The 22,587-nt window shown below is 40.9% G+C and overlaps 1 protein-coding gene across 1 annotated transcript in view; it reads left to right on the plus strand.

The window, feature by feature from the left end:
- LOC140731043 (uncharacterized) overlaps positions 1-20,744 on the plus strand; it is a 35,701-nt gene extending 14,957 nt beyond the window's left edge. Inside the window, exons 2-3 of the mRNA XM_073052244.1 lie at positions 17,683-17,758; positions 20,489-20,744. Of these exons, the coding sequence (XP_072908345.1) occupies positions 17,683-17,758; positions 20,489-20,519 (107 nt within the window). The 3' untranslated portion in view covers positions 20,520-20,744. The remainder of the gene's footprint in view (positions 1-17,682; positions 17,759-20,488) is intronic.
- Positions 20,745-22,587: the final 1,843 nt, after the last annotated feature.

The raw sequence follows: 22,587 nt of genomic DNA on the forward strand, positions 1-22,587 counted from the left end.
TCCCACATCCAGTGCCTGGCTTTGATGGCGTTACAGTAGCAAAGCAAATCTCTTAAGTTGCCTCCTGCTGTGAGTGTATGGCTGGTGAGTACGTGGAATGAGCTGCAAGGGGCAATGGTCAAGGTAAGTGCAATAGTGTCATTTGGGTAAGCACTTGGGTAAGTCCATGGAAAAGTAGGGCTTCGAGGGATATGGTCTGAATGCAGGAAATTGGGACCATCTGGGTAGACTATGTGGTCAGAATGAACTGGTTGGGCCAAAGTGTCTGTTTACATGCTGTTTTGCTCTATGGCTATGTTAACCACCTGTTGGAATACCACAGTGGTGGCTTCTTCAGCTTGGGTTCAAAGGCTCTCCAAACTGATTTCAAATAGAATCATTGCTCATAGACATGTACCTGCCAGAAAGTGGAAGCACTGTCTCCCTCACCAAAGACACAGGTTCAATCCTGACCTAGGGTGCTTTCAATGAGGACTTTGTATGTTCACTCTGCAACCATGTACATTTCCTTTGGAAGTTCTAGTTTCCATCCCATTCCAAAGACTAGGGAGTCAATAATTAACTTGCCACTGTAAACTACTCCTAAGCATAGGTAAGTGCTAGTACCTGAAGGGATGTTGATGAGAAAGTGAGATTAATATAGAGAGAGTGTAAGGGGTGTGGTTAATGTTCAGAACAGACTCAATGGGCAGAAGGATCTGATGTCATGCTGAATCTCTAGGACTATGACTCAATGATTCATTTGACAGTAGGGTCAGAAGGTCATGGGTTCAAATCCCACTCTAGAAGTTTGAGCACTGTAACCTAGGCAAAAAGATTCCAATTGGAATTAAAGAGGCCATTCAGATTGTCAGCTCTATGCCAGTTTCAGTCAGAACAATCTCATTCCTCCCAACCTCATTCCTCATTTCCATGAATCCTGCACCTCAATCTTCCTTTCGTTTTCTGTGTGACTTTATCTACACCGAAGGATAATTTACAGCAGTGACTTAATCTTTGGGCTATGGACACCCACACTGCCATGTAGAACATGTTCAGACTTTAGACACTCCGCAGCTGAGGGCAGGATTGAACCCATGTCCCTGGAGTTGTGAGACTATAGTGCTAACCACTATGGCACAGAGCTGCCACTGAGGGATCGTGTGCTTTTGAAGGTGCTGTCTTTCTGAAGAGGCACAGTCTGATTACTTAGGTCACATAAATGGTCCTGTGGCTTCACTTTGAAGTAGAAGAGTCACACTTTCAGCCCTGTCCATTATTCTTCTCCTGAACAATATTCTTGGACAGCTTATCCAGTCATTAATGATTTTAGGAGACTGAATGGGCAAAAAAAAACAACTCACCTTTGCTGTGCTATAACATTGACAGCATGGTAAAAATATATGGGAAGTTCCAAGATGGATGAGAAAGATTTGTTATAAGTGCACATCTTTTTCCTTTCTCCCATCTTGATCATCTTCCCCAGGCTTGTTTTCCCATTATAATGTACATGTGTCAGGTTTACTCTGAGAAACCTGATTTTAAGGGAATGACAAATGAAATTTCACAGATGCTTTTCTGGTGCTTAAAATTAAGATTATTAGGCTTCAATTCTCTGAGAAGGGTTAGACTTCTGTTCAAGGGACAGGTATATCTGTTATCCATTCTCTGGCTCATACAATTATGATACTCATCAAGTGGGAAAAAAAGTGATCCTGATGCATGTCAAAACCTGAAGTCAAAATTATAGCTATGTGAGTTTTACCCCTGACTAGAAAATGATTGACAGGTTACCCTCTGCTGTTTAAAGAAAGCTTCTGCTTGTTGAATAAATCCAGCTAACATAACTGGATTGGCAGGAGAGATATCTTGATGATTATACTTTTTTTGTGCATATCTCATTGCCATTCATGGCAAAAAATGAAAAGGACCTATCAGGAAATAAGAGAGAGAATGAAATAAGGAATAATGAAGCAGAAGGGAAAATATCAAAATATATCAATAAATATTTTTGTCTTACCAAAGAGAACTATATTATAAGAATCCTTAAGTGGGTAAGAATGAGGTGAATAACATTAATGAGATGAACAGATAAATATTGGATTGGTTCATCAAGTTAAAGGAAACAGAAAAATCGAGATACTTTCCAGGATCCTTAGGAAAGAACTCACTGTAGCAAGAGAAGAGTCTTAATATGAAGAGCATTTTTTAAGGAGTAGTAAAACGTGGGAACTGAAGAACCTATTGCATTGCTGATTTCATCCTTGATCCTAACAGATGGCATTACTATCATATTGATCATAACTCAGCTGTATACCAAACTCAAATCCACATGACCAGGCACAAATGCAGGTGGATTAGCAAGTTGTGAAAGTCAAAGTAAATTTATTATCAAAGTAGGTACATGCTACCATGTGCTATCTTGAAATTCATTTTCTTGCAGGCATTTACAGAAAAATAAAGAATACAGTAGACTTTATGAAAAACTATATCTAAACAAAGACTAACAAGTAACTAATGTGTAAAAGGAGACAAATTTTGTAAATAAAAATATAAATAATACTGAGAATGAGTTGTAGAGTCCTTGAAAGTGAGCCTGTATGTTATGTAATCAGTTCAAAGTTGTGGTGAGTGAAGTTGTCCATGCCAGTTCAGGAGCCAGATGCTTGTAGGGCAATAACTGTTCCTGAAAATGATGGTGTAGAACCTAATGCTCCTGTACCTCCTACCCAATGGTAGTAGTGAGAAGAGAGCATGATGGTGGTCTCTTATGCTACTTTCTTGTGATAGCACTCTGATTGTAAACTTCAGGAGAGGGAACCAGAGGTCAATGAGCCAGTACTCATTGGAGGATCAAAGGTGAAGAAGGTCAGTAACTTTAAATTCCCGGGTGTCATTATCTCAGAGTATCTGTCCTGGACCCATCGTATAAATATAATTGCAAACAAATCACTCAGCACCTCTACTTCCTCAGGAGTCTGTGGAGATTCGGATGTCATCAAAAACCGTGGCAAACTTCTATAGATGTGTGTGTGGGAAGTGTGCAGGTTGGCTGCATTATGGCCTGGTATCGGAACACCAATGCCTTTGAGCATAAAATCCTACAAAGGTAGTGGATTTGGCCCAGTACATCACAGGTAAAACCTTTCCAATCATAGAGCGCGTCAACAGGAAATGTTGCCATAGAAAAGCAGCATTCATCATCAAAGATCCTCACCACCCAGGCCATGCCCTTTTCTCCATGCTGCCATCAAGCAGAAGGTACAAGTGCCTCAGGACTCACACCAACAGGTTCAAGAATAGTTACTACCCCTCAACCAACAGGCTCTTGAACAAAAGGGATAACTACACTCATTCTTCTTCTGGTGTTCCCACAACTGATGGTCTCACTTTAAAGACTCTTTATCTTGTTACTTCATACTCATTATTTATTTCTATATATTTATATTTGCATTTGCACAGTTTGTTGTTTATTGATGCTGTTTGCAGTTACTGTTCCATAGATTTGCTAAGTATGCCCACAGGATAAAAGAATCTCAGGGTTGTATGTGGTGACATGTACGTACTCTGATAAATTTTACTTTAAACTTTGAAGTTTGAACTATGTAAATATGCTCAATAGTAGGGATGGTTTTGCATTAAGTGAACAGGTAGTGGGTAAGTAATATGATGAAATGTAAGATTATCCATTTTGTAAGGAAAATTGAAAGACAAAATCATAATTAACGTGCATCAAGACTACTATATGTTTTGTTGCAGAGATCTTATATAAAAACACCAAAGATTAGGCAGATTCAGCAAGCTATGGGAAGGTAAATGGAACATTGGTCTTTATTATAAGGGACACGGAGTATAAAACTAAGGAAGTTTATGTGTCTTTACTAGGTGTTAGTAAGACTCACCTGTAACACTGCATAGAGTTTAGGTCTCCATATTTAAGGAAGTGCTTACACTGTAGGAGCTGCGGAGATTCACCAAATTGATGCCTGGGATGGAGGGGTTGGTGTATCCGGAGAGGCTGAGCAGACTGGGTCCATGCACACTGGAGTTTAAAAGAATGAGATGTTATCTTAATGAAACATCAGATTCTGATAGGGATTGACAAGGTGGCTACTGAGGAGATGTTTCCCTTGTTAAGTTATCTGGAACTAGGGAACATTACAAGGGGTACCTACTTCACTTGAAGGTGATGTGGAATTTCTTCTCCCAGAGGGTCCTGAATTTTTGGAATTCTGTAACGCAAGAGCTGTGAATATATCCAATATGGAGTCACTTAGATTACAAGGGAGTTAAGGATTATGGAAAATCAGGATAAAAGTGTTGAGACCATGTTGAATGGTGGAGCCAGCTCAATGGATTCACTTTTGCTCTTATGTCTTCTGTTATTGCATTCTTGTTTGTATACAACCTGACTCCATTCCTGACTTCACTTGTACTTCCTACCTATCCTCATTCTCACACTCAATCTGACACCACCCCAACATTGACCAAATATCATATTTTATGTCATTCTCAATCCCACTCAGTTCCATTCTCTCTTCTCCCTTCTCCCGTCAGACAGAAGGTACAAAAGCCTGAAAGCATATATGACTAGGCTTCTCTTCCACAGAGATCACACTCTTGAATGCTAAGATAAATTCTTGGCCTCACAATCTACCTTGTAATGATCTTGCACTTGATTCTTTGCTGCACTTTATCAGTAACTTTTATACTTAATTCCGCATTGTTAATGTTTTATCTTATTCTAGCTCAATGCTCTGTGTAATGATTTGATCTGTGTATAAATAGTATGCTTTTCACTATATCTTGGTACAATAATAAACCAAGCCATTCCTGAATAAACTCAATCCAGTTCCCAAAACCAATTTAACTCCCAACTGAGTTATACACCTAATAGGTATTAAAAACCCAGATGAAGCCGAAACAGCATGCAAGCAACATATAACCTGACTATCCTTTGTATCATGTGTAATCCTGTGATGCCTTCCCCTCTATCACACTCTCTTCCACAGAGTGTTTGCTTCCATCTCATGCATTGTCCTTCCTTATCATTCCCTCTTCTTTCCATTCCTGCTTTATCAATCTAGGCTGCACGATGTCTAAGACCCTACACCATCTCCTTTTCAGTGTATGCATAGAAATAGAAACAGAGACTATCAAGTCCCACTGATTTAGGCTTCTTCACTTTTTGGAGCAAAGCCAAGACACCAGGAAGGTTCTTGCTTTACACTATTAAGTTCCAGGGTTCCTGTCCATTGCTCTGTGAAGTGAGAGTTTATGTCCCAACCTTGGTGATCTCGGTCATGCTGTGGTACACAGGGATCTGAAGGTGACTCCGTGTCCATGAGAACCTGGAGTTCTGTCCCACATCATCTGGATTTAAAGCCTGGCCTCACCATGTAGATCTGGGTATCTTGCCCCTCATGGTGGAGATCTTGGAGTATTGTCCATTGTTGTGAGATCTAGGGATACTGTCCAACAACATGAGAATCTAAAGATACAGAGATCAGAGGCACTGTCTTATGCTGGAGGCACCTGGGGGCACTGTACTTCATTGTAGGGACCTTAGGGTACACTGACATTCTGGATCCGGCGATATTGTCTCATACTGTAAGAATCATTGACTCCTATCCTTTTGTTATTGGACCCAGGGTCTTGGCCTACATCATGAAAATCTGATGGCCCTGTCCCACCTTGGTTTGTTCTTGGCATACTGAGGGTGCTCTCCATAGCATGGGCTCTTGTGGGGTCAGTCAGTCTACATTGGGGCCCCATGGATTTCCAGAAAATGAGATCTGTGGGACTCTGAGTGTTGTGTGTTTGGAGATTCTGGTGTATTGGGTCAGGTTTGTGGGTGAGCTGGGTTCAGGGTTAGAAGTGTGATTGGACTGCAGGTTAGAAGGGATGTTAATTGAAACTGGAGCTTAGAGTAGGTCTAGTGTAGAGACTAGGGTGAGGTTGGGCAGAGCTGTGATCACTTTGAAAGTTGGAAGCGGGTTGGATTTTGGCTTTAAAGTCAGTTTGGTTGTTATTGATAGAATGGGTATAGTTGTGGATGAAAACTGAACTTAGCAGTTGTGTTGGGACTGGAGAGTTGGGTGTCTGGGGTTGGGTTAATTTGCTTAAGTGGGATTGGAGATCAGGCATGGCAGGTTGGTGTAGAGTTGGTTTGGGAATGATAGCAACAGTAAAAATTGGGTTAGCAGAGAATGTAAGAAAAGTTGGTTCTGTATATGAGTGCTACAGATCATGGGCAATGAGGTTTTGGAGTGAGGAGAGTGGAGTAGGGATTAAAGTTGCAGTGAGGTTAGACCAATTCAGATATTTTTTCTTGAATACAACTGTAAAATAATGTAATGAAATTCTACTTTATTATGCTTTGTTGATGCTGGCTAAGGCTCTGGATTTTGATAATTCGCCTCAGGGGAAGCATTGTGTGTAAATGATCCTGAGACTGGGATTACAGGGGTTTTGGTGTAAGCACAGATCACATTTACTGCTTGCTGCAGGGCTGGTGAATAATTATCCACATGCAGGAGAGTCCGGTGGATTGGTGATCAACACTGCCTGTGGCTTTACTTTGATCTTCCTGTGATGGCAGAGCTTCTGTAAGAACACAGGTACTTGCATTTTCCATTATTGAAAAATTTATTTTTATTCCAAAAATACACTTTACCTACAAAATCAAGTCAAATTTATTGTCACATGCACGAGTACATTGAGGTACAGATAAATATACAGGTGGAAATGATACAATTAGGACATGGCATTTTGTGTACTAAGCATATCATTCACTTAGAATAATTACAATTTATTAACTCATTGCTGACATTTCAACCCCTCCCCCCACATTCCACCAGCAAAACATTTGAGCGGCTTACACACAGGAGCCAAAGCTGGCTCACGGTATCCAGTGGTAGAAGGAACCTACTTCATGGTCTTTGTGGTAGCCACACTGAGCATCCTCTTATCATGTCCAGCGTCACCTTAGAATTTGCTAGTCAGCTGCCTTCAATTGCAGACAACTCTTTGTGCATTAGAAGATAAACCAGCTTGGGAACAGCAAAACGGTCTTTCAATGAGTGCAGTTTCCATAGAGTCCTGTGTTTTGAAACTACTTAGACTGAAACTCAACAAAGACCATAGCATCCCTTTCCAGAACTTGATACGCACACAGTTTGGGGGAGGGGCATCATTTATAGAGCATGGGAACAGGCTCGTCATCCCAACTGGCCCATGCCAACCAAAATGTCCCATCCAAGCCCAATCCCTTTTGTCAGCATTTGGCCCATAACCTTCTAACCCCTTACAATCCTTGTACCTGTCCAAATATCTTTTAAAAGCTATTATTGTACCTACCTCAACCACTTCCTCTGGCAGCTAATTCCACATAATCACATAATGCCCTTTAGTTCTTTATTCACCAATTGTGGAAAAACCCAAGTGCATTTGCTTTAACTATGCCCCTTATGATTTTACATCCTATGGGGCCTCATGAATATTCTGTGCAGACCACTCCTATACTGAGTTGTAGTCACAGGTGATAATCTACAGATGCTTTCCATGAGGGAAGGGTGGTACAGCTTGGTCTAAATGAATGGAACATTCAGGCCCATCCCTCCCACACTTGGTGTTTCATTGCATGGCTCTTTAGACAGCTTGATCAGCCGCACACTAAAGATCACCGTGATGATGGTAATGTGAGTTATACACTCAGTGACCACTTTATTTGGTATAGCTGTTTACCTGCTCCTCAGTGCAATCTTGTGGCAGCAAGTCAATGCATAACAACAAGCAGACATGGTCAAAATGTTCAGACCAAATATCAGAATGGGAAAGAAATGTGATCTAAGTCAATGGTCCTCAACCACCAGTCCGCGGCCCGGTGGTCGGGGACCACTGATTTAAGTGACTGACTGTGGAATGATTGTTGGTGCCAGACAAGGCAGTTTGAATGTCTCAGAAACTGATCTGCTAGAATTTTCACATACAAAAGTCTCCAGAGTTGATAGAGAATGGTGCAAAATCTTTTCTAAATCCACTGAGCAACAGTTCTGTGGGCAAAAATGTCTTGTTAGAATGAGATCAGAGGAGAATGGCCAGACTGCTTTAAGCTGACAGGAAGGCAACAGTAATTCAAGTACCATGCATTACAACAGTGGCATGCAGAAGAGCATCTCTGAATGCACAACACATTGAACCTTTAAGTGGATGGGCTACAGCAGCAGAGGACCATGAACATACACTCAGTGGCCACTTTATTAGGTACCATGTACCTAAAGTGGTCACTGAAATGTATTTTCCTTCACTTTCCGTGAAGAACTGGGCAACCAAAGGGAGGAGTATGTCCTAATAACTCAAGAAAATGCTGGAGGAACTCAACAGACCAGGCAATATCTATGGAAAATAGTACAGTGAATGACTCGGGCCGAAACCCTTTGGTAGGACTGAAGATAAAAAGCTGAGGAGTACATTTAAAACGTGGGGAAAGGGGAGAGAGAAACACCAAGTGATAGGTGAAACTTGGAAGGGGAGGCATGAGGCAAAAAGCTAGGAAATTGATTGACGAAAGAGCCAAAAGGCCATGGAAGAAAGAAACAAGGGGGGTGGGAGGTGCACCAGAGGGAGGTGATGGACGGAGAGGGAGATAACATGAGAGAAAGTTAAGTGGATAGGAAATAGTGAAAGGGGGGAGGTATTAATGAAAGTTTGAGAAATCAATGTTCATGCCATCAGGTTGAAGACTACCTAAATGGAATATAAGGTGTTGTTCCTCCAACCTAAATGTTGCCTTATCCCGACATTGGAAGAGGCCACAGATGGGCATATATTGGAATAGGAATGGGAAGTGGAATTGAAATGGGTGGCCACTAGGAGATCCCACTTGTTCTTGTGGACGGAGCGTAGATGCTCGCTGAAGTGGTCTCCCAATCTATGTCGGGTCTCACCGATATACAAGAGGGCACACCAGGAGCGCCAAACACAGTATATGACCCCAACAGACTAACAGGTGAAGTGTCGTTTCACCTGGAAGGACTGTTTGGGGCCCTGAATAGTAGTGACAGAGGAGGTGTAGGGATAGGTGTAGTACTTGTACCACTTGCAAAGATAATTGCCAGGAGGGTGATCAGTGGGGAGGGACGAATGGACTAGGGAGTCACATAGGGAGTGTTAATTCCATTTCCCAGTGGCCACCCATTTTAATTCCACTTCCCATTCCTATTCCAGTATGTCCATCCATGGCCTCCTCCACTGTTGGGATAAGGCCACACTTAGGCTGGAGGATCAACACCTTATATTCTGTTTGGGTAGCCTCCAACATGATGGCATGAACATCGATTTCTCGAACTTCCAGTAATGCCTCCCCCCCCTTCACCATTTTCCATCCCCTTGTCTCCCTCTCATGTTATCTCCTTGCCCTCCCATCACCTCCCTGGTATGCTCCGCCACCACCCCACCCCCGACCTTTTTCTTTCTTCCATGACCTTCTGTCTCTTTCATCAATCAACTTCCTAGCTCTTTGCTTCATCCCTCCCCCTCCAAGTTTCACCTATCACCTATCGTTTCTCTTTCCCCTCCCCCCACCTTTCAAATCTACTCCTCAGCTATTTTTTCTCCAGTCCAGCCAAAGAGTTTTGGCCCAAAATGTCAACTGTACCTTTTTTCATAGATGCTGCTTGGCCTGCTGAATTCCTCCAGCATTTTGTGTGTACTGCTCAGATTTCCAGCATCTGTAGATTTTCTCTTGTTTGAGTATGTCCTAATACCTACCTTTGTGTACGGCTGCATTAGGCTCTGTGCAGAACCTGGTTTGTTGTTTCCTAAATCAAATAGTTGAAGTGACCTGTTTAACTTCCTGAGTAAAGGAGGAATCTGAGTGGAATTTTCTATTCTAGTTATAACTTATTCAAAGAAAGGATCCTGAACATACCTTGGGGCCATGACCATGCAACTGAATGATCAGAGGTATAATTCATTGAGGTGTCATATCACACATATCTTGTGTCTAAACCAGGCATCCAATGCTCCTCTTTTATCTGAAACCTGGAAACTTATCTCCATTCACCGATGTTTCCATCTCCAATCAGTGGTACATTTTATTCTTAATCGACAAGACATCTGCTCTAGGCCTTTCTACAAATAGCTGCAAATGGATGAATAAGATTTCATGATTAGATTTGTAATGCCTTTGAGTGTTAATTAGTGTGTGCCAATTACTGCACATTTAACTTACTCTTTGATTTCTGATTTTCTAATCTTAATTTGTTCCTCCTGTGTGGGCTGCAGTTGAGGCCATGAAAGGAGCTATCACAAGTATAAGTCTTATTGATAATAAATAAATATTTTCAAATTCATCATCTGCGAAATGGAATGTCAGAACTGAGAAATTGAATTCAGTTATCTGATAGAATGCAGGTATCCATGTCAATCTGTCTGTAAAAGAAAGCAGTTAATATCTCACTGGCACCCTTCATGGACAATCAACAACTGAACTGATTAGGGAAGAAAATCCTGATGAAGGGTCTTGGACCAAAATGTTGACTCCACCACAGATACTCCCCTCCACAGATACTGCTTGACCTGCTGAGTTCCTCCAGCATTTTGTGTATGTTGCTAAAGATTTCCAGCATCTGCAGAATCTCTTTGATGAAGAAAATTCATCAACCTAGTGTTCTTCCCAGAAATATCCACCAGAGGGCACGCCAGTCCTTCATATGATTCATCAGAGACCAAAGACCAGACGAACTGGATCCAGGTCCTCTCACCTTGCTAATGTAAAATGAAACTAGCATACATGCAATCTGGACTCTTGTGTATTTTTTCAATTAGTTTTATGTTTTGGGGTTACAAAAGAAATAACACTGGTGATGGAGAAGTTTTAAATGAACCCAAGACAACTACTTACCAGTTGAAGTGCAGTGAGATGTCAAGAGTTAAAAAAAAGTGCAGTGAGAAATTGACGAGAAAAAAATGGCACAGCACATACTTCTTTGGGAAGGGACAGAAACAGTTGAGTTTTCAAAAAAAAAGCAGATAATGGATGAATTCATGGGTCAATAAACAGTGAGTACCAGGGGATAATAATCATAAATTTAAAAAAAAAGAAATAGCTGGCTATGTCAAAAAGACAGACACATTTGATTGCACAAAAGATAATTGACTGATGTATATTGAGGGAATAGCAAATGAGAAATGAGTACCAGTTTTGCTAAGTGTACTAGGTGGGAAAACATACAGTCTTCTTAGAAGGTTGACTGCCCTAACAAAACCAACTGAAATAAGCTTTGCTGATATTGTGACAATAATGCAGGAGCATTTAGAACCAAAACCATTATTGATTGCAGAATGCTTTTGGTTTCATAAGTGAGCATTGCAGTTCAGTGATGGGCTCATTGATGCACTACTAAGAGATCGTTTAATTTGTGGAATCTGACAAGAAAGCATTCAAAAATGGCTCCTAACTGAATCACTGTATCAATGGAAATAGCAGGCAGAGACGCAATTGAGTTACAGTTAGGAATGAAAGTGAGCATCAACAAAATTGCAGCATCTAAACAAAAACATGCCTGGCTCAACAAATTATGGTGCCGTTGTAGCAGGGGGTCACATACACCACACAAATGCAGATTTAAAGGTAAAACTTGCAGAGAATGCAATAAAGAAGGGCACATACAAAGAGTATGTTGGGCAGACAAAAATAAATGGATTGCACAGGAAAAAAAAATCAAGATGCTGTTTCAAAAAGAGCACCAATTTGCATGCCATTGATTAAAAAAAGTAGAAAATGATGGAAGTGACACAGGACTGAGTATCCCTGAGCGTTACAATGTGAAAACTGACAAGAGGCAAGCAATATTGGACACTGAATCTGCTGTTGCAGTCATTCCACAAAATGAGTTTGAACAGCATTTAAAAGATACTGAATTGAAACCTGCAGATATCCAACTAAGAACTTTCACTTGAGAAAAGGTAACTCTGTGGGAATGACATTCGTAACAGTAAAATACAATAACCAACAAGCCACATTGGGCTTGTATGTGGTAAAAACAGGAGGGTCGGCATTGTGGAGATGTGATTGGCTGAGACAACTACAACATGATTGGAGATATATCCACTATTTGGATATCAACTGAAAGCCAATTAAGAAAGGTACTGGATGATGCTATAGCAGTGTACAAAGAATGGTACAAGAAAACTCAAACATATCAAGCGTAAAATAATGCTAAATGAAAATGCCACACCCAAGTTTTACAAAGTCCATCCAGTTCCATATGCCATCTATGATCAAATAGCCAGTGAGCTAGATTACATGGAGGCTGAAGAAATTCTTTCCAAGGTTGAGTGGAGTCTATGGGTAATGCCAGTTGCCCCAGTAAACTAAAAAAATTGGTCTGTCAGAATCTACAGTGATTTTAAGATCACCATCAACCCAGTATTAAAAGTAGACCAATACCCTCTGCCCAGGATAGAGGATATCTTTGCAAATTTCTCTGGATGGAAACATTTCAGCAAAGCAGACGTAGCTGAGGCCTAGCTACAGATGGAGATGGAAGAAGAGTCCAAGGTGTTTCTCACCATAAACACTCACATAAAGGTTTATTTTTGAAGTAGTATCTGCACCTGCACTCCAGCAGAAAGCTATGGATCAGGTGCTGCAAGGCTGCTCAAGCACTCAGTGTTACCTAGATTACATCATTATTACTGGAGAGGATAACAAGAACATCTCCAAAACCTCAAGACAATGTTAAAAAGAGCATTTTTAAAAGATTATAAGATTATAGGCTCAGAATACAACATGACAAGTGTCAACTCCTTAAACCAAGCATCCCTGTGGTCACCCTATTGATGCAAAAGGATTACACAAGTGTGCTGAGAAAATTCAAGCAGAGGTGGATGCCCCAAGGTCAAAGGATTTGTCACTGTTGCAGTCCTTTTTAGGATTTGTCAATTACTATAACAGGTTCTTGTCAAACCTGCCAACTATGCTCCACTCCTTGAACTCATTACTACAGAGCAAAAAGAAATGGCTATGGACAAAACAGTGTGAGGAGGCTTTCCAAAAGGTAGAGAGAATAGTTACATCAAACATTGCATTCATACGTTATGATCCACATCATCCAGGGAAGCTGCCTGTGATGCCTTACCTTATAGTACAGGCACAGTCATGTCACATGTTATGAGTGATGGAAGTGAATGCCCTGTAGCCTTTGCATCACATTCCCATTCCACTGCAGAAAAAAAGTTATGCACAGATTGACAGAATCTAGTTTGGGGTGTAAAACATTTCAACCAATACTTGTATGCAAAGAGAGTTTACTCTCATTGCTGATCATCAAGCACTAGTGTCCATTTTGCAATCCAGAGAAGGGTGTTCAGCAGGATGCAGAGATGTGATCTGTTTCTCGGAGGATACAATTGCAAGGTCGAATTCAAGAGGATGACTCTTCATGGAATTGCTGATGGATTGTCCCGTTTAGCTTTGTAAAAGAAAATACAGGCAGTCCCCGGGTTAGGTACGAGTTCCATTCCTGAGTCCATCTTTAAGTCGGATTTGTACGTAAGTCGGAACAAGTACATACGGTATTATTTAGCGTCAGTTAGTCAAATGTTTGTCTCAGTACATAGTATATATTTGTCATATAAAACTCTTAAGAGGGGTCTCCGGGCTCAGGCGGCACCAGCTGACCGCACTCCTGCACTCAGGTCCCGGGGCTACAGCACCGAGCTCCCGGGAAGGAGCAGCACGGAGGAGGCAGGTGCCATTTACCAGCCAGTGTTTAAAATTGATGTTTTGGTGAGTTTGTTGCGCCAGGAAAATGCCAAAGATATATGTGTTATCAGATTGCCGATGGAATTGAAGTACGCTAATTATTTTATCATTGTGAGTGGAACATCAGCAAGGCATTTACAAGCGATGGCACAATATGCAATCAAAGTGTATAAACACTTGAAGACAGGAGAAAATGATAGTGCTACCATTGAAGGCAAAGATACTGATGATCGGAAGTGCATAGATTTTGGGAACATGGTCGTACATTTTATGCTGCCTGAAACCAGGGAACTCTATGAACTGGAGAAACTCTGGACCTTGCGTTCCTATGATGATCAGTTCCTGAAAATAGCTCCAGAAGTTCTTCCATTGGATTTCATATATGAACCAACTGATGACTTTGAGCAAAAATAGAGCAAATTCTAAAGCACCATTCTGCAGTGATTTCTGAAAAACTGAAAGATGATGTAATGAACCACTCTGTCCAGCAATTCAGTGAAGAACAAGATTTCAGTTTACAGCGAGGCATGCGATTAGCTTGTATCATACAGAAGTAATTTTTTTGAATGAACTGTGCATATTAAGTAGTTGTATATTTTTTTAAGTACAGTTTAAAAATAAATTTATAAAGGCCAAAAAAAAAACACTTAAGAAACGTATGTATTCCAATAATTAAACCACTGCGTTGCTTAGTAATAATTGTAGCTTTCATCGGGGCAGGGCCTTTCACATGCTCCATTATTCTCACTTTATCAGTCATCCTTTAAAATTGTTCCAATCATTGATCGACTGTAGCCTAACGCTTTTCCAATGACCAATGCCGTTCCAACTTTTTCCAAACGCTTTATTATTTCCACTTTATTTTCAATCGCGATCGCTTCCCATCAACGGAACGGAAACACTGTGGGTGGCGGGTCCCAACCTCCGCCGGCTCCCGAGGTCCACTGGGTCCTAAGGACCACCGCACTGAATTTCCCCGAAAGTCCGCTGCACTGAGACAGGTTAAATGGGACAAGTGCGGGCTGTGCTGGGTTTGGATACTGTATTTGATCCTCCACAATATTCCGCGTGGGAATTTAAACTGGAGGTGACTGTTTTTTTTTACAAGGTCGAGTTGCGCGTTCAACATCAACCCGGCACGGATGAAATAGGAGTCACCGGATCTACATCAACCTGGCACGGGAGCGGTCTGTCACTGGATCGAACTCGGGAAACTCCATTCTCGAGCCCGGCGCTGATCTCACTGCACCACCAGCTGACCGGAATGGGGGGGAGGGGGGGCAGGGTCAGGGTGAATCTTGTTAAGAAAAATTTAAGCCAAATACAAAGTTACACACTCAACACTGTATCAACAGCAACGACTTAAAATGGCGGACGGCGTCATGATCCGACTTAAAATGGCAGAAGGCGTTCTCCTTCCTCAGTTCGTAAGTATGAGTTGTCCATAAGTCCAACGTTTGTAACTCGGGGACTACCTATACCTGAAAAATTTGCAAAAGAGGACACTCCTCTTGACACATGTATTCTTCCTATTGCAAATTTAAAGTCTCCCCATTACAGTAGAGGTTATCCAAAGGGAAGCCAGAGAAGACCCCACACTGTCTTGGGTGTACAAGGCAACCCGAAATGGTTGGAATGTGCAACAGTAACTCCGGTTCCCATATTTCTATCAGCGCCAAGGTGCACTTGCCCTTGACGGGGGTTGGCTTATGTGGGGATTGAAAGTTATTGTATCATCCAAGCTGAGAGCTAAACTATTGCAGGAGCTACATGCCGGTCATCTAGGCGTTGTCAAAATGAAAGCTTTGTCTGGTGGCATAGGATTGATCAGCAAATCAAGTAGCTTGCCCTGCAATGTTCAGAATGCCAACATGTCCAGAAGATGCCAAGAGCCTCTGAAAGAAGAAAGGAAAAGGAGAACAAAGGTTTCCAGTGCTGTCAGAACCACTTTCTGCATTCACAGAGGAACCCCCAGAACTTGGAATTGTCTCATAGCCACGTCTTACCTGCCAAGCAGAGAAATGTCCCCTTGTCAGGAAAGACTTTATCCCACTAGAGTAAGAAATCATCCAAGTGATTAAATCTTTAGGCCTGAATGGGACAATTTAAAATTTAGTACGCTGTGAATGTCTGTATAATAAGTATGGCATCCATTAGTCTCATGACCATGGATCTGCACCCGGAAAGTCTTCTCCAGGGCGCAGGCCTGGACAAGGTTGTACGGAAGACCAGCTGTCGCCCATGCAACAAGTCTCCCCTCTCCATGCCACCGAAGTCGTCCAAGAGAAGGGCAAGGGCCAATACAGCTTGGCACCAGTGTCGTCACAGGAGTTTCCTGAACGAGGTTGAAGACAATGTTGGACTGCCTAAGGGACTCCAGCTCCGGATTTGTCCTCAGGGTTTACTTCCGAAGCCTTTCCCATCAGTGGGTATGGCCACAAGGTAGCAGAGGTTTGAAATTAGTGTTTTCCCTCTCTTAGATGGACTACCTTCCCAGGCTGACGAGCTCCATCTACCCAATATCTTTATAGTAGTTGTATTAAATAGTATACTGTGAATATAGTTGAAATACATTCTATTACCACAAACACAGAATGCTGGCGGAACTGAGCAGTCCAGGCAGCCTCTATGGAAAAGAGTACAGTCGAGATGCTGCCTGGCCTCCAGCATTCTGTGTAAGGTGCATTCTATACTGAGTTAGAATTTATAGCTAAGCAGGGAGGAGTGCTATATCTTTAATATATCAGTAATATTGTAAAAATATTGTTTGATCAAGCATTCATTGTTGATTACATAATTCATTATGGGTTATATATGTAAAAGTATGTGAATGAAATATGTCATTACACCACCATGTCATAAGTGCATGTCTCGCTAAGGTAAAACAAAACTAGCATACACGCATTCTGGACTTCTATGTTTTTCTTTCACTTTGTTTTATGTTTTGGAGTTACAAAACATAACAGGAATGTTCAGACATTGTGCTGAAACTGTGACAAATTGTTTACTGACTGTTGAAGAAAAAACATCACCCTCAGCTTTATGCACTGTGTGTTATGCTTTCACGAGCCACAGACAGACAAAGTCAAAGGTATTGCTTGATACATCCTTGTGAGGACAAGTAAGTCCATGCCTTGTGCATCAAAAAGGAAAGCTGCAAAGATAACACTTTAGCTCATCTCTGGTCAAAGGAACATAGGCCTCTGATGCCCAATACACATTAATATTTTTTTTAAAAACAGAAAATCTCCACATGCCAAGTAAGAATTGATTCACAAGCACTATCACATTCATGTTCAAGTTCAGTTTATTGTCATTCAACCGTACACATGTATACCACCAAATGAAACAACATTCCTCCAGACCAAGGTGCACAACACAGTACACGTAACTCATGCACAACATATATAACGTAATATTACCACAAATAAACTAATAAATAATAAGATGCATTTGCGACACAAGTTAAAAAATCAACAGTATAACTCTACTGGAACTTCATGTGTGAGGAGACCTGGCAGGTAGTTCAGTAATCTTATGGCCTGGGGAAAGAAGCTGCTTCTCATCCTAATAGATCTTGTTTTAATGCCTTGGTACTTCCTGCCTGATGGTAGGGAGTCAAAGAAATTTTTGGAAAGATGGGGGGAATAATTGATAATGCTAAAGGCCCTGCCTATGCATTGTTCCAGATTGCCAATTGTTCTAGATTTGTGCCTATTCTACCTTTTTATGTAAATCTATTCCAAAATAGAGGATATATTTCATGTTGAAAAGCAGAAACTCAAAATTTATTCAAAGCTCATCAGTCTAAAAAGCTAACTATTCTTCACTCCATGAATGCTGCCTGATCTGCTGGGAATTTCTGAACTTACTTAATGTACTGGAATTGGAATTCTACCCCACTAATAGTAATCTCTTTTTTTCCTGAGTAGGTCCACAGATCAACAGGAAGCTGGAAAGGTGCCATGTGCAGGTGCAGCTTTTAGTGTTGCTGCTTCACAGTTCCAGGTATCCAGGCTTGCTCCTTTCCTTGCGTGCATTGTGTGTAATGTTTTCATGTTCCCACAATGATCACATGGTTTCTTCTGGGTGTTTCACATCCCAAAGACATATTGATTGGTTAATTGGCCACTGTAGTGACTCCCTAGCTTTATCAATGACCTTCCATCTTGAATTAGTAAAGGAATCAAAGAGAAATTAATGGGATTGTGAGCGAGAATACACTCAGTGGCCTCTTTATTAGGTATAGTAGGTACCTAATAAAGTGACCACTGAGTGTACGTTTGTGGTCTTCTGCTGATGTTATCCACCAGCTTCAAGGTTCAATGTCTTGTGCGTTCAGAGATGCTCTTCTACACAACATTGTTGTAATGCATGTTTATTTGAGTTACTGTTGATTTCCTTTTACCTTGAACCAGTCTGGCCATTCTATTCTGATTTTCTTCTCCCCACAGAACTGCTGCTCACTGGATGTTTTATATTTTTCTGCACCATTTTTTGTAAACTGTTGTGAGTGAAGATCCCAGATCAGCAATTTCTGAGATACTCAAACCACTCTGTATGCTCTGTATGGCACCAACAATCGTTCCATGGCCAAAATCACTTCGATCACATTTCTCCCCATACTCATGTTCAGTTAAATACCAACTGAACCTCTTGACCATGTCTGCATGCTTTTATGCATTGAGTTGCTGCCTCATAAGTGGCTGATTAGTTTTTAACGTTAACGAGTGGGTGTACAGGTATGAAAAAGAGCCACTGAGTGTAAGTTATGCTGCTGTCCATTCTTTGAGCCATATGGTCTTCTCCTGAGTCACATACATTGGAAAAGTAATAGAATAATGTGCTAATGAAAAGGGATGTAGTAGGCTAGTGTATCTGAAGGATAAATGGGCAAATAGCCTGATTTTGTGCAAAAATCCCAACTGTTTTTATTATCTCATTTGTGCATTACATTTTATCATGCCTGAAGGGTATTGGGTTAAAATCACTGAGAGCCACATTATATAATGCAACTGTGCAACAGGCACTTTTAATTAAGGAGAACTCTATATAATTATACCCTATGCATGCTTGGCTACAGAAGTTATAACTTTCTGATAAAATACAGTAAGTTGTGATGAAGATGTCTGCAGCTGCTTCTTCAGTGGCTGTCCCTGCATCATCTGATCAATAGTAGGATATTTGCTGATGATTGCTCAGTGTTGCCTTCCATGTATAATTGACCATGTCATGAAACAGTCCATATTCACAGGCAGGAAAGCTGAGACAATATTCAGACATGAATTTGTTAAGTATCAGATTCGGCTCAACTCCACATAAGTGCCAGGCAAGTGTTTCCAACAAAAGAGAGTCAAACCACAACTCATGGTAGGCAATGACATTACCTTTGTAAAACCCCTCACAATTAACATCTGAAGAGTCATCACTGATCAGAAGCTTTACTGAACCAGCCAAGCCACAGAAATACTAAGGTTACAAAGTAGACTTGAGGCCAAGTATCCTACATTAAGTGACTTCCCTTCTTACTGCACAGAATTTTCCCTCCTCCTTCAAAGCACTTGGTCAAGAGTTTGCCATCCCGGAGACAGCAGCTCACTTGACTTACAGTCCACACAACTGGCCTGATTATTCACACACTGCACCATTACGGAAGCAGTGCGTACCATCTTTAAAATACAGAGCAGCTTTTTGCCTAGACCACACCAGCTCTGTGGCCTGAACATCACTAAAGAGCAAAGTCGAAACACCAGCCATCAGCATCACTGTGCACCATCCTCTGGTTGAAATATGGTTGGTCTTCCACCATCACTAAATCCTGGAGCTCTCTACTCAAATGTGCTGTGAGACTACCTTCACCAGGTGAACTGTAGCACATTTAAAAAATGCAGCTCAACACCCCCACCACTAAAGGACAATCAGGAAAGGGCATTAAATGCAGAACTGGCCAGCATTGCCTACATCAAACAAAATCAATGTCTATAATGTGTTTTTGGAACACACTTACAATTTTATCTTTAAATGCTAAAAGTTCTGTTCTCAGTCTGGGATTTGCTAGAATAATGGAATCTGCGATAGAGGTGATTTATCTGTGGAACGGTTGATTTTGCCAACTTGTGACTATTGTTCAAAGTGACTGTTTTCTTCGGCCAGGTAGCATTCAAGAAAGGGATTGAGGCCAGTCATTGAAAGGTGTGATCCAGTTCAACAGACAAAAAGTTACAGTACACATTGAGGAAACTTGTCAAAATCTTTTTTCTGCTTTACAGATAAAGTTAGAAATGTAATTGTGGTGCCCGAATGAGTGTATTTGGACACATGAATGATTGCAGTGATGTAATAAAAGCCCTGACTAATGTCAGCAATGTCAAGATTCACGCCAAGTACAGCATGACGTGCCAACAAGAAACAAAGAATTTATTTCCAGCCTGATACCTGTCTTCTGTCTGTTACTGTCAGTCATTTCCTCCCTGTTCTAAGTATTAAAATGCGATGTGAATTGGGACCAAACTTAATTTGTGAAAAATGTATACAGCAAGTAGGACACATTCCTGGGTGTGTCTATTCTCTCTGCTTTTTCTATCGCTTACACTTTCACTCATTGTAACATACCTATCTTACAATTTACAGTCTATGCACATTTTACCTCTAAATCTGGGGTCTTAAAAGTTCAAAGTAAATTTATTAATCAAAGTATGTCATCACATACATACTACCTTAAGATTCATTTTCTTGCAGGCATTTACAAGAAGGTAAAGAAATGCAATAGAACTCATGAAAAACTGAATATAACAAAGAACAACAAACAACCAATGTGCAAAAGAAGACAATTCATGCAAATAATAAAAAATGTAAATAATAATTCTGAGAAAATGAGTTGCAAAGTCCTTGAAAGTAAGTCTATAGGTTGTAGAGCCAGTCTGGTGTTGAGGTGAGTGAAGTTATCCACACTGGTTCAGGAGCCTGATGGCTGTAGAGTAATAACTGTTCCTAAAACTGGTGGTGTAGGACTTGAGGCTCCTGTAACTGCTACCAAATGTTGTCTCTTGCTCTACAATCCTCCATACCCTCAATCACCTCTAATTCTATAATCCTTCCAATCTCTATAATCTTAACCAACCCTATAACCCTTTCTACTTCTATAATTTCTTCCAGTCCTACAATGCTACTTATTTCTGTAACTCCCTCAGCCCTAAAATCTCTCCATGTATTATCTCCTCCAAATGTATAAGGTTTCCCATCTTTCTCCTGTGCTATAACTCTCTCTAACACTGTACCCTCCACAAACCTACAATCCCCTCATTCTCCATAAACTTGAGTGCTGATCCCTTGCATCAGCCCAGTGTCCATTTTCCACCAATAGTCGCCTCAACTGCTTGCAACCAGCATTTCTAAACCTTTGACCCACTACCACTCTCCTTGTGTTAACCAGTTATCCTGCCACCTCATTATGTGATTTAAGGTCAATTTGTGAAAATGCTGCCTTGGGTTGATTTTATCATGTTGGAATTTCTATATTAATACAAGTTGTGGTTTTAAAATCAAGTTCCTGCAAGTCTTAATTCAATAATAAGGCAGTGCCGCAGTTACTCACACTCATTGCTTGCATTGTGAGATCCTACTTCCCAAAGAGTTGTGGAAGGCAGCTCATTTAAAGTGGAGTTAGATACAAAGTGGAGGAGAAACATTTTCAAGAGACCAGAGAATTAAAGGCTGTACATGACAAAGAAGAGATTCAAACATTTCCACTTAAGGAAGATTCATGAATGAAAAGACAGTTTCAAGACATTTCAAGTTAAGTGTTAGAATTTCTCATAGAGGGAGCACACCTCTTAAATTCTCTTTTGCAAAGACTGTAGAGGTTGGGCCACTGGAAATGTTCTGAAAAGGTGGCAGATAAAGGTAGGAGTATTGCACTTTGGGAGTCCAAATATACAGTATACAGTTAATGACAGGTCTTAATCAGCATTGTTGTACAGAAAGTCCAAGGTCATATCCCAAGAAAGTGGCTGCACAGGTTGACAGGATGGTAAAGAAGATGTATTGTATGCTTGCCTTTAATAGCTGAAGTACTGAATTCAAGAGTCAGGATGTTGCAGATTTGTAAAACTCTAGTTAAGATACACCTGGAGTAATGCCTTCATTTCTAGTTTCCTTGTATAGGGAGGATATTCAAGTTCAAGTTAAACTTACTGCCCATAAAGCCACTGGCATTTAGGGCAGCACTTCAGCTGGAAATGATCCATATTTAAAGAAGAGCTATGGAGGTCTTCCCAATGTTGTGACCAACATTTGTCCCTTAACCAACCTCATTAAAAATAGTTGAACAGGACACTTATAACTGTTTGAGGAACCTTGCTGCAGCATCTTCTACATACACTACAATATTCAATGTATTTCAAATGTTTTTTATTAGCTGTATGGTGCTTTGGGAAACCTGAAAATGTGGAAGATCCTCATGGGGTGCAAATCTTTTTGCTTTTTCTGCAATAGACAATCTTTCTGAAATTTAAGACTATTTAGTAGGTGCTTAGTCTGGTCTAAGTGTTAAAATTGTAGGAGTTATGAAGTAAGGACACAATTCAGTCCAACTCAGTGTGAATGACTTTGACTTTTCTCAGACAGATCTCCACCTGTTTCCTTGTGCCTCATTGCAGAGACAGTTTGTGAATTTCCTTTATAAATATGTAATGCTTCTCTGTAAAAATGTGAAGCACCTGATCTGAATCTGTGAGTTAAATAACACTGTCTCAGGAAAGGCATTGGCTGCCTAAGCATTTCATGCTTCCAGCTGCAGTTAAACAGATGTTCACAGATTTAACTCCAAGGTCTCTGAG

This window comes from Hemitrygon akajei, chromosome 7, assembly GCF_048418815.1.
Source record: "Hemitrygon akajei chromosome 7, sHemAka1.3, whole genome shotgun sequence".
NCBI classification, from domain to species: domain Eukaryota; kingdom Metazoa; phylum Chordata; class Chondrichthyes; order Myliobatiformes; family Dasyatidae; genus Hemitrygon; species Hemitrygon akajei.